This window comes from Podarcis erhardii (genome assembly GCF_964252035.2).
Source record: "Podarcis erhardii genome assembly, chromosome: 12".
Lineage (NCBI taxonomy): Eukaryota > Metazoa > Chordata > Lepidosauria > Squamata > Lacertidae > Podarcis > Podarcis erhardii.
Window position 1 is genome coordinate 52,727,481 of NC_138513.1, and position 13,586 is coordinate 52,741,066.

The window sequence follows — 13,586 nt, forward strand, 5'->3', positions numbered from 1 at the left end:
CAAAAGCTGGAATTTACAACAGTTACTCTTTCCAGCTTCTCAAGCCCAGCTCTCGCTCTCACGTTGGCTTGTTTTTCTCTTTACTTTTCAAGCTAACTTGCTCAAAAAAAATTTTAGCTCAAAAAGTACTCACATCTTGTTGCTTAGCAACGACACTTGGCAGGCAGCAGCAGCAGACCTTATCAGTCCCGAGGAATGTGAAATATTCGGCTGTCTCTCAGTGCTGTTTTTATCCAAAAGCAGCTTCTCTGTGTACCGAAGAATGCTTCAATTCGCGTTCACTCTTCCAGCCACAAAATCACCATACCTTCAGGGGTTTCTTGGCATGTAGCTTATCTCCTCCGGTGCTCAGCCCTTGTAGCTTCCATCCGCTCGCTACCATATCTCCTTTTATCTCCTTGCAGAGGATGAATCTGATCCATCAATCTCTTTGCTATCACATGTAGCAAAACCATCAGCTCTCATGCTACCAGATGTTGGAAATCAAGCCTCTATCGCGAGAAGCTGGCAACCCTCCCAGGCACCCGGCTTGAGTTCCGATGACCTCCCTGGCTGCATTCCCCAGCAACTCAGGCTAGGTCTCAATAGGCGACCCTCCCCAGCGTGGGAAGAGCACACCCACTCTTTCTTGCTTCCCCGGCAGGGGAAAGAGATAGTCAGAAACATTTATTTACATGGTTTATTTCTGACTCTTCAGCATCACATAAAACGTGTCTGCTCACTTCAGACTCCGGCAAACAAGTGACAAAGACTTCCTGTACTTCCTGTACAAACACAAGAGGAAGGTCTCAAATTACACTCTGAGCAAATTCCGGTGCATTGCCCTGTGAACTGACTGTCCCACTGTTTCCCACAGACAGTTCCAACATTCCCATCATGTGATGTTTTCAAGCTAGCAGTTTGCAGCTGCATTGCATCCATATCGTAACACTCTGGTCCATGGGGTCATGAAGAGTCGGACATGACTAAACGACTAAACAACAACAATAGGGAGCAGGTGGCTTCCTTGCTAGAACAGCTTCACAGGCTACTGGTCTGTTTCCAGGCACAAGTCAAAGTGCCTGGAAACATTTTGTGATAAAATATTTTGTGATAAGAAATTGCATTTAGATACAAATTTCCACATGGAGCTTTTTAAAATAAATAAATCACAGATTAATGTGAAAACAAGACTCACCCACCTCTGTCAACTGGAATGTTCTTCAATCAACAACATAATCTAGACTTATTCCCTAAAGTCCTTTCCACCATCTCTAGGAACTCTGGGAACCATGAGCAATGCCACCCATAGCTTCTTGCAGTCCTGGATAATACAGAACAAAACTCCTAGAACTTTCTAGGGCATAATGAAAGCCCCACCACTAAGACCTTCCTGCAGTCATCAGCAGGACAAATCAGAAAAGAGATGGAGTAGTGAGGATCCTCAGGTGGCAGATCTTGTAGTACCATTAAAACACAATAAACACTGATTGCTTTGTATATTGTTATAATTTACCACCAGTAAGCGGTGCCATTTAGATTTTTAACACTACCAATCTAGCTATGCAGCACCCTTTCTATCACACAGGTGTTCTTGTTCGGAGTGAGGGAATCTGTTTCTATCCAAAATCCTCTGCTTCTTCTATAATAAAACAAGTTCATTTTGTTCATCAGTAAGGGGAAAACAGCATATAATTTCAGACACTAACATATGCAAACTGTGTTTACTTGAGAGTTCCACTAGCACCCAAGAAAAGGAGTATCCAGGTCCTCTTGTGAATCAGGAATTGGTTAAGGTGCAGAAAGCAGAGAGAAGGAATAAATGGACAGTTCTCTGCCAATAAGCAATATTAAGACCTGTGCTTCTCAATCTGTTCATAAATGAGCTAGAGATAGGTGGCCAAGATTGCTGACAATGCTAAATTCTTCAGGGCCATTAAAACATATAGAGGTTGTGAAGAGCTCCACTAGATGTCATGATTCAGGACAGATAAAAGAAATTCCTTCTTCACACAGCACATAGTTGAACTATGGAACTCACTCATGAAGGCCACCAGCTGGGGTGGCTTTAAAAGAGGCTAGTGATAATGCTAGCAATGATGGCTCTGCTCTACCTGCACAGCTAAAGGCAGCAATGCTTCTGAACACCAGTAGTTGAAAAGCAAAGGAAGGGAGGAGATTCTTGTGCTCGGATCCTGCTTGCGGCTTTCCCAGAAGAGGCATCTGGTTGGCAATGGGGAGAGCAGGCACTTGACTAGATGGGCCATTGGCTTGATCCAGCAGACTCATAATATAAAGGGCCACACCGAGAAAAGTGAACTGAGGCTTCCAAAGTGGTGGAAGAATAATATCAGTAAAGCAATTTTGTTCTTCCTCTTTCTCAGTTGGTTGAAATACGTTTCATCTCTTAAATGAATGAGTAGCCTTGATTCAAAACAGTGGGAAATCACATTGAGAACTTGAAGGACAACTAGGGCAAGAGGTCAAGCCTACTAAGGCAGATGGAGGGAGAAGAGCCAGAGGGTTTATCGCCCCTGAATTTCACATTGGCTATATTGCTGTTTCATCAAAAATAAAATGGCACGAGCAATTTAAAGAGAAGTGAGTAGGGTCTACAAATATATTCAGTAGAATATACTGAGCAAATATTTGCTTTTTCTTAGAATAGCTGTGAATTAGAAACACAATGCTCATCATTTCATGACCAAAGGAACAGTGAGTGCGGGTGGTCAGAGACTTTGTGAAAAGTAGGGAAATACCTCTAGGGTGCCATGCACAAAACAAAATGACAGATAATAGAATCATAGAATTGTAGAGTTGGAAGGGACCCCAAGGGTCATCTAGTCAACCCCCTGCAATGCTGGAATCTCATCTAAAGCATCCATGGCAGATGGCCATTCCACCTCTGCTTAAAAACCTCCAAGGAAGGAGGGTCCACCAATTCACGTGGGAGTCCATTCCACTGTCAAACAGCTCTTACTGTCACTGAGGAGCTTCCTTCAATGAAATTGACAAGGCATTGGCTGGTAGTTAAGCAACTTAAATCTTGCTCTGGAACTGGCTGAGAATGTTTTCAGATTAATTACGGTGTCTGCCACATGGCTGTGGGAACAGCAAATAGATCCACTGCATCCCCAAAGAGCTGCCCGGCAGAGTTGTTCAATGTGACCTGAAGGCTGGTCATGCCTGACCAGGGGGCGAGACCTCTGGAGCATGTGGTGGCTACCTGTAATCGGCTGGCTAAACATTTTGAAGATAAAGTTGCTTGGGACTGCAGTGGTGCAGATGCTGCTCCTGTGGCCATGCCAACTCAGGTGTCCAACGTTTTATCAAAGCCATGGGTGAGGGATCAGTTCCAGTGAATGCAGCCTGGTTATATGTATAGGACGCATCCAGCCATCTGCTCATTAGATCCTTGCCTGCCCTGGCTTGTGAAACTGAACTGAAATGGGGTGACTGATGGGCTCAGAGGTGTGGTAGCCACAGCATTGCATGATGGTGTGCTGCTACCTGATCTGAAAGAGGCTATGATGTATCCACTTCTTTAAAAGCCCACTCTGTATCCAACGGAGTGTAATAACTATAGACTAGTTGGTGATTATATCTCAAGAAGCATCCCAATACGTAGAGAACAAACAGACAAATCACTTTTCAAAATATATAGTTTATTTTCTAGTTGTAATAGCTCCAGCTGCAACAACAAAAAACTAAAATAAAGATTGCTGATCTATTTAAGCCAGACCTTTATTTCTTCATGGTCAAGCTCTTAAGGTAATGTGTTCTGCAAATCTTTAGCGGAAACAATTTGTGGATAGCACCAATACACTCTCACCTAGGAACATTTCTCCTAATCCCTAGAATAGTTTTGTGTTTAATTGAAAATAATAATAAAGTGGCAAATGAACAGATAAAGGAATACACATACATTAATAATCATTAAAAGATTAATGGCCCATCTGAAGAATGTGGACAAGGGCAAGGCTGACACATAATATTGAATCAAACTTTGTTGCTGTATGTGTGAAAACCTGAGAGAAGGCTGGGTTACTTGCACATTTGAAGAACTTGTCATAGGTTCTCTTTTTATTAAATCTACCATAATTTTAAAAAAAACAACACCATAGCTTGGTTGATAAAACTAACATATTATTAATCATAAAATTACATGATTCAACTTGTCCTAAAAATTTTGGGCAACTATATTAAATGAAATTAAAATAATAAAGGGATACAAACTGCAATTAGATTAACCAATTATATAATTTTGGTGACCTAAGCCTAACAAAAGACACAAACATGATAAAATAACCTTTTAGTAATGATATGGATAACAATCTGTGCAAACTGGGAAACTAATAACCCCATTGTTGTGAAATTCACCAATATGGTGAAGGTTAGAGAAGCAGTTTTTTGAAAAACATTTTTTTGAAAAATGGAACAGGCTTGTTAGGTACTGATTGAAAAACTTGGGGGAAAATGTACATTACTGGAGCCATTGTAAATGGAGTAATAATGTATCTGATAAGATTATGTTCTGATGCTCCACTGCTGATAGAGCATCACTAGTTACCAATTTGCTACTGGGCCAGGTTCAAGGCTTTCATGCTAATTCACAGGGTCCAAAACAATCTGGGTCCAATCTGACGCCCTAATAGAGGTTTAGCAGGAGTCATCCCTTCATCATCTGGAAATGTAGCCTTATTGGAGTTCACCGATTGGGTCTGCGTTGCTCCGGGACAGGAGGAAGGAAGTCAAAACGACACCGAGGTTGGTTCAAAGAAAGAGTTTATTCTGCTCTCCGGATAGCAGAAGGCACTTGCGTGATTAGTCCCCAGCAAGTCCAAAGAAATGACAGGTTTCATGCAGTTTATATATCCTCCAGGCACCCTCTCACTCCTCCCCTAGGAGCCCAACTACATCGGCCTACGTACGCAGGTTGACATCACATATGTTCCTGCACTGGTACTCTCAACCATAAAAGGATCTTCCTTCCTGCACTCCTGACCATAAAAGAATCTTCCTCTTCCTACTCTTATCTGGGAGAATAGGTCATCATCTGCGGGAACACGCTCTGGCGTTTTTCCTGGACATTGGTCTTGCACGTATTTTGTGGTCAGCACATAAGATAAAGTTCTCTCTGTTCTGTTCTACTACTGGTACAGTGAAGGCCATAATTGCCGTCACAACTGATAAAGGAGAGGGCTCTGAGCACTTGTCTATACAGCTGGACTTTTGTTTATGCATTGAGCTCAGAGCTTAAGTTAATGGATTTTTAGCTAAGGAAAAATAGGGATTTTGGTTCAGTTTCAAACTGCCTGCACAGTCAGTTTTGGGTTTTGGAAACCCATTCCTTCAAAAACTGTATTGTTCAGACAGGCCTTTTGAACTTCAGATTCTTTGCCATCCAGCTTTTACTGATGTATTTGATGTTCCTATTGATTTTTGTTGTAGTATTGTGTTTTAAGGCTGTATTCCACCTTGCAATATTTTATATGAAAGTGGGGTTTCGAAATATTTAAATAAATAAAATGCATACAATTAAAAAATATATTAATAAATATTAAAAACAAACATTCTTGAGCAAAACTTGCTCTGTTTCTAAAAGCAGGACACATATGAGTTGATTAATGTAGCTGATAAAGCACAGAAGTCCTACACAGACATTTGCAAGATGTGGAAAACTTACATTAAAGCAAGTACAGATTTCTGTAATTTTAAATATCACACCCAAGTCATGTGAAACAAAATGGATTAAATTAGATTTTAACATGAATTGATCAGATCAAATGCTATCTTAGAATCCTAGACAGGTCTTGCATCCTCCACTGTTACATATGCTGTATGTCACTTCTCTACTGAAAGCAGATTTCATGTCCATTAAAGGTGAAACTTCCATATCCTACAAATTCAGACACCACTTCACCTGTTTAGGACTACAAGCTCAACATCAGAATGCAATACGATCCTAAATAGAAAAAACAGGCTATACTCCTTTCAGAATTGGTATACATGTTATGGTAGACATATAGATTAGGTATGGGGAATACTTTCAGTATACTAGTCCATTTACCTGGCATGAAAATATTGTTAATCTGTCTAGCATTTGATTGCACTCAAATATTGTGTGCCAAGGCCCCATGACCCACTCTTACCTAGTGATTAATAAACACATGGACACAAGTATGTAGGTTTATGGGTTCAAATAGGCCACAACTTTATTGGTTACAGATGTGAGCGGTTTGGTTTAGGCAATGGGTCAGGCTACATCATGACTCCCACCCATCTGCAGGGAGTGAATTTAAGGTTAAACCACCAATAGGGTGGGCCTTATGGCATACATCAAATAGGGGCAGCCCGAGGGATCCCCGTTAGGGTCATGGCATGGCCCTAGCTCACGTCCGAGCATCAGACAGGATGCACACCCCCAGATCCCTTTAACAGGATACCCTTACTGAGGAGGGGTAGACGCAGGCTACAACTTTGCTCCAACCAAACAAAGGCTTACCCAATGTCTAACCACACAAAGTTGTGACGATTGCTACCAGGTAGGTGAAAACCAAATGGTTGGCGCCAATTTGCCAAGCGGAAAAAATTCCGACCTGGTCCGAACAATTTGGCAGCTGAAATTTGTCCACAGCAAGGTCGTGTCAGAGCAAAGCATGAAGAAAGACCAAGTGGATTGGGAGATCCAGCAAAAGGGTGAGAGGAGGGGGCCCCGGCAGCACCGCAGTTAAATTTCCTGTGGCCACTCCCCCTACCAGTGCTGATTGGCCAGCGGGGCCACACTGGGCATGGTACCGCCCAGCGCCGGTAATGGACAGGGATGGCACAGGGGCGGCGTCAACTCCCCACCCCCATGCCGGATCACTGCAGGGGGCCAGATGCCTGGCTGCAACACCACCCACTGAAAAAAGTGAGTGGACTTGTCAAATATGCCTTGAAGCCAAGAATGCCCATGTGTAGGTAATATTTATTTATTTTTTTACTGCCTCATATTGTCAAACTCTAGTAAATGTTTCTTCTCTCCTGGTTTGCTGTTGTCTGGAAGCACACAAAACCTTTTTGGGGGGGGTCTATTAAATGTGCTATGTGTGCATTAGTGGTTAAATTTCTTTTTTTATATAAAAAATCATAGTGGTGTGAACTATCCAAAGGACTCAAGAATAAAAGCCTAGACTAACTGTTCAATGTCTTGAATATTATTAATATACATTTATATTCACATAACACTTTAAGACTGAAATAGTTGATCACATAGAATCATAGAATCATAGAGTTGGAAGAGACCACAAGGGCCATCGAGTCCAACCCCCTGCCAAGCAGGAAACACCATCAGAGCACTCCTGACATATGGTTGTCAAGCCTCTGCTTAAAGACCTCCAAAGAAGGAGACTCCACCACACTCCTTGGCAGCAAATTCCACTGTCAAACAGCTCTTACTGTCAGGAAGTTCTTCCTAATGTTTAGGTGGAATCTTTTTTCTTGTAGTTTGGAACCATTGCTCCGTGTCACAATAGTGTAAAATTTCATATCATTGTCTCATAATAGTTAACTAAATTAAGCTTAAATCTTAAAAAAGTAAAAAAAATATACGGTTCTTCTAAACTAACAGGAATAATTACGTGCCAACATCTGACTACTGCCTGGTCAAAAAATGAAGTGTTTTTGACCAGTTTAATTAGCAATGTGAATTACATGATCCACAGATTTCCTTCAATTCTGCAATTCTTTTCAGAAAGAAAATTATTTCAGTCACAGGGCAGAACTGCTAACTCATATATTCCAAAGCCCTATACAGAGTCAAGCTGCCACTGAGGAGGAAATCAAATCACAAGTCAGGAAATAGCCATCATCACTGAATAACTGTACAGTTCAAGCAGCTGAATGAAAATTAACAGATATTTTGAAAAGGATTCTAAACATAAATAAGCAATCAGTGACATTTTGGGGGGAAAGCAAAAGTGAATTTGGAAAACTCAGCAGTAGTTGGGATTTCATTCATTAGAACAAGATTTCATTCTTTCTTTCATGGGCAACAACAAAAACTTAACAGTCATACCACTCATGCCCAGAGGAGTAAAGGATAGTCACACATTTTTGCACAGCATGAAAGACATATGAAAACAACAAAATAAAAGCCTTGTGGTGTTGTGCTGACAGGTGTGAGAGATTCAGTGATTATATAGTCACCTATTATACTGGATGCAAATTGGAGTACCAATTCAAAACCATATATGTGATTATAGCATTAGATTTAAATTCTTGTCAGCTACCTGAAGCAATGCCTTCAACAACATTTTGCCATTGACATCCTGAACCATGGTCTCAGCCTGCAATTGAACTCTTCTTGTAACACAGTTGGGGGAAATGCTAATCATGTGACAACACAAAATGTATTCCATCATAGATTATTCTTGCTGAGAGTGTGTTAACTTGGAAACAATGCAAATCAACATTTCCTTTAATTTTAACAGGCTCTAAAAGCTGCCACCTCAATCACTTAATAGGTTATCACATTTTCATCTTGCGACAGGTACCGTATATTTTTTATTTAGTGCTGTCAACAAAAAGCAAGCAACAGAAGCAGAGTTGGATATACAGTCAAATACAAAAGAATTGACTATTACTGTACAATGTCATATCAAAAAATACATATATCTGTTCAGTGTGATATGGCAGACACCTACATTTTGCTACATTCCTGATTTAAGTTTCTGGAATGCTATTCATCTAGAAATTTGATCCTCTATGGTAGAGAGAATCTTTAAAGAATTCAAAAGCTGTTTCTTTAGTACAGAACAGTCTTTCCCCACAGTGCAGTCACCCATCTCTCCTGATCTCACAACTGCCAAGAGAATCTCTCAATGACACAAAATACCCCTGCCTACTGCTTTGCCCTCCAGCCACATCTTTGATTGATATTTACCCGCCATCCTGTTGGTTTGTTCTAAAGTTTGTCTCTATAAATATCTAAATTCCCTTCAAAGCCACATTTAATGCAATCAGTGACCCAAGTAAATGCTATTAGGGCATGGATATCTGCTGACTGATCCACATGTTTCCAGGTTGTATGTACAGGTTCTTTATAACAATGTAAATTATCATTGCAAACAGTGTCGGCTCCAGTGTTAAGCAATGTCAGGCATTTGCCAGTGCTGTAATAGCATCAAGGGACCCACCTCACCAGCAGAGATGCCACTCTCACTTTACACAGAACCTCAAAGAAGGCCAGATACAGGAGGATTCTCTATCTACATGCTCATGCCCTATGTCTTCCAGGTCAAGGGAAACCTCAAAATCACGAAAGCTACACCAAAATACATTTAACTCATAAAGCTCTTCATTTAATCAGGGATTATATTTGGATAACCTTGCCCTGTTTTGGATGCTAAATGGGACATAGACCCATTAAAACTTCCTTTTAGATGCCTCTCTGGGCTTCCGGATCACATGTCAGGAAGCAAAATAAGCTGTTTTGTTCCTTTAAAGCAATTCTTCAAAGTTATATTCTGTTTTGTAATTCTCACTTAAAATGGGTTATTTTCTTGGTCAGAAAATGATGACTTCAGTTACTGAGCTGGTACACAAGAGTGCAGTCCCCCATATAACAGCAGAGGTACAGTAACTGAAAACAGAATGGGAAGACAGTTAGGACTGATGAAATGGTTCCATGATACCAACCTGACATAGATGACCTTGCTTTTGATTAACTCAAATATGAATAATTTTTGCTTTTCTATATAGTACATGTGGAAGACTTCTTATTTCAAGGCACCCAGTCAGCTACCTTCAATTGGTTTGTGCCAATGTTTCCTGTCTAATGTTTTCAGAGGAAATTACCATTCCAGAAACCCTCTCCCTTTCATAATGTGAGTAAGTGCAATATTTATACCTTGAGTAATTCATAAAAATGTTTACATCTTGCTTTCAAAACATTATAGGAAACACTAGTTTCCAGTAATAACTTTTAGCCCCAATGCAAAATATGTATACTCAGAAGTAAGTTAAAGGTAAAGGTAAAGGTAAAGGTAAAGGTAAAGGGACCCCTGACCATTAGGTCCAGTCATGGCCGACTCTTGGGCTGCGGCGCTCATCTCGCTTTATTGGCCGAGGGAGCCGGCGTACAGCTTCCGGGTCATGTGGCCAGCATAACTAAGCCGCTTCTGGCGAACCAGAGCAGCGCACTGGAAACATCGTTTACCTTCCCGTCAGAGCGGTACCTATTTATCTACTTGCACTTTGACGTGCTTTCAAACTGCTAGGTGGGCAGGAGCAGGGACCGAGCAATAGGAGCTCACCCCGCCACGGGGATTCGAACCGCCGACCTTCTGATTGGCAAGTCCTAGGCTCTGTGGTTTAACCCACAGCACCACCCGCATCCCTTAGAAGTAAGTTATATTGATCTAAATAGGATTTACTTCCAAGTAAGTTTGATAGTTTGAAGCCTAAACACTTACTAGGGAGTTCCATTTATCTCCTGAATAAGCTGAACAGAAGACAACCATGCAGACAAGAGAGTTGGGAAACTTTTAAGCAAGATAATATATATATCCACAGGAAACGGTAGAGAAATTTTGCTGCTTTGTTCATTTTTTTTAAAGAGAGCAGATGCAATTCAAGGCTGTGCACTCACACCTAGGTGTGGAGGAGAAATCTGAAACAGTTCACATTTAAAGAGGAACCCATCCAACCGACATTTTGGAAACAACAGGCAATCAAAACACAGCCATCCATTGACATTTATATTAGGAGACAACGGCAGGCAAAAACGTAGATTTGACAAAACGATATTCAAAAATGTGTTTATTATGAGAAATGCACACTAAAATGCTGGCAAATTTTCATGAGGCTCAGAAATGAATTTAAGATTGGAAAAATCAGCAACCAGCATGTGAACTCCTGCCTGTTCTTATTCTAACAAGCTTTTGAGAACTGACAGCTTTTAATGAAAGGATGGATGCTGTGCTGTTTTTATGGTAATTGTCTGCATCTTTTAAAAAGATATTCATTTTTATATATAGCATTTATTCTATAAATGCTTATTTTTTTAAAAAATGTTGTTCTCCTTAACCCCCCCCCAATGTTTTTAGCTGTTCCAATTTTATATGTAAGCTGCCTTGAGCCCCTTTCAATGAAAAATGTAGGGTATAAATAAATATATAAGAATATCAGAAGAAACCAAGAGAACACAGATTCCTCCATCTCCACCCACATGACTTGAAAAGCATATATTGCTTGGACTCCCTTTGGGCACAAAATGTTGTGGGATTTCATAAATATGTAAATTTTATTGTATAACATAACTGAAAATGGGCTGCTGGCACACGCTTTGGCACAGATGATGATGCTTTCACAGAAATCTATTCTTTGAAGTTCAACTGTTCACATATTTTCCTTTTTTCTCTGAACCTCTCAGTCGTGCACTTAAAAATAGACTACCAGATAATCTGGGTAAATCATAAAGCTCAGCTTATCCCTCCCTCCATGCTTCCCTCCCTCCCTCCAAACACACAATTTATTTGGTCCACCAGCTCAGTAGCAGTGAGCCAGGAGTAATCTTGTAAGCTGGCTACATGCGTCTCCTTATGTATTTGGTGTGAGCACATATATGTGATCCGTGAGCATGTGTCCGAAATTCAGAAAGATTCAACCACAATAACCAGTCAGTATAACTTCACCTCTTTCACTGTGGGTTATGTTTGTGTGTCATGACAGTCTTAGTCAGCCAGAGAAAATAGAATCGGAAAGCACCATGGAAGGAAAAGGCTGTTTTGTTTTCACCTATATTATTATTCTCAAAATTAGATTCACCCAAGCCAGCAGCTACTCATCTGTGAACTGCCAAAACAACAGACAAGCAAACCATCTTCCACCTGCCTCCTCTCTCTTCCCACCAGTGAAGATTCAGAAGAGGGGGGGGTCTCAAATCTTTAAACCTCCCCTGCTCTCTTCTCTCCTTTCCAGCTCAAGTCCGTTAGGCGGTGGACACCTGAGGAAACCCTGCAGAGCCATAAATAGCGACGGGGGGGGGGGGGCTTTGCAACAGCACATTCCTGAAGATGCAGCTCTGCCACAGGATTAATGGGCGAGAGAGGGAGCCTGTGAGGGGCGGCGAAGAGAGGGGGGCGCAAGCAGCTGCTATGGGGAAGCAGAGGGGCTGAATGAGAGGGTTTCCGAAAACATCCGCTTGCCTAGGGAATTAGAGATGGGAAGAAAAGGGGCTCCATCAAAATATATTCTACACGATTTCCTTCACTTCACAGAAAAGAACCTTCCCACCCCTCTCCAACCTCATTCGCTGTCAGCCTTCCGCTGTCCGCGTTTATCCCATTTATCCTGCGGGTATCTCTCTGCTATCTCGTTAAAAACTTGGCGATATATGCGAGGTGGATCAATATACAGTATCCTCCTCTCGCTGCACATTATACGGCGTCCGTATCATCTTGGGCACAGAGAAGCCGTTTTCAGCAGTTCCACAAACAACAAACACTTAAGAACGTGATCGTAATCCACACCCATTTCAAGCCCCCTGTCCTTCCGCAAAAGCAGCCATGGGCTGCCAGACATTCATTCTCTTTCTCCTTCACCCACCCGCTTCCTTCGGCGCCCCCATTTCCCACGGTATCAGCTCTAGGCAGAAAACAGCCAAGCCCAGTTTGCAGACCCCCGGGGCATCTTGGAGCGAGCAGCATCCCGACCCCCGGGCAGCCCGCCATCTCAGGCCAGCCCCGGCTCTATCCGGCAGGGCCGGCCGCCGGTTCCCTTTTCCAGCGCTGGGCCCGAACGGAACTTCCTCGGGAGCCCGAGGGACTCCGAGCCTTCGGGGCGGCCCTTGCGACGGAGCGCAGCCCGCCCGCCGCCCGCCCGCCGCCCGCCCGCCGGGCGCACTCACCGTCCTCCAGAGAGGCTGCCTCTTGGCGCTGGCCGAAGTGAGGGCGACGATGAGGTGCGAGGCGGCCACGACGCCGCCGAAGACGATGGCCAGGAGGGTGCGGACGGGCAGCAGCGCGTACGAGATGAAGGTGACCAGCAGGAGCTGCCACATGCCCTGCTCGGGGGCGCTGGGCGGCTCGGCGCCGTGCGCGCCCAGCGAGAAGGGGCAGCAGAGGAAGGCGAGGGTGAGGCTGAAGAGCAAGGTGAGCTTGACGATCTGCTGCAGCTGCGTGACCTGCAGGTACTTGACGTTGGTGACGATGAAGAGCGAGAGGAAGATGATGCAGTGCACCGGGTGCGAGCCCTTCGAGATGGTGAGTCCGGGCGCCGACAGCAGCTCCAGCAGCGCCAGGCTGCCCGTCAGCGCGATGAGCACGGCCAGCGCCTTCAGCGTCGAGGTCTGCTCCAGCTTCAGGTTGTAGTTCTGGAAGAGCGACTCCAGCTCCTTGCACGCGAACTGGTCCTCGCACGCCGACGCGCCGTCCAGCAGCGCCCCTCCGACGGCCGACGCTCCCGGGCCGCCGCCGCCCTGGCCGCCCGCCGCCGCCGCCGCCGCTGGCGCCGGCCCGGGAGGAGAGAAGGCTGCGGAGCAGCGGCGGCGGCAGCAGCAGCAGCAGCCGCCGCAGGAGCCGCAGCGGGGGAGGCACTTCTTCTTGCTCGCCTTCCTGGCTTTC

At 43.5% G+C, this 13,586-nt stretch overlaps 1 protein-coding gene across 2 annotated transcripts in view; it reads right to left on the reverse strand.

The window, feature by feature from the left end:
• Positions 1 to 13,121, reverse strand: part of ADCY1 (adenylate cyclase 1) — a 225,285-nt gene extending 212,164 nt beyond the window's left edge. For both annotated transcript variants that reach the window (XR_014161498.1, XM_081881792.1), the window contains exon 1: positions 12,872 to 13,121. Coding sequence is in view for 1 of the 2 variants with exons in the window: in XM_081881792.1 (XP_081737918.1) it covers positions 12,872 to 13,024 (153 nt within the window). In the remaining variant the exon portion in view is untranslated. The remainder of the gene's footprint in view (positions 1 to 12,871) is intronic.
• Positions 13,122 to 13,586: the final 465 nt, after the last annotated feature.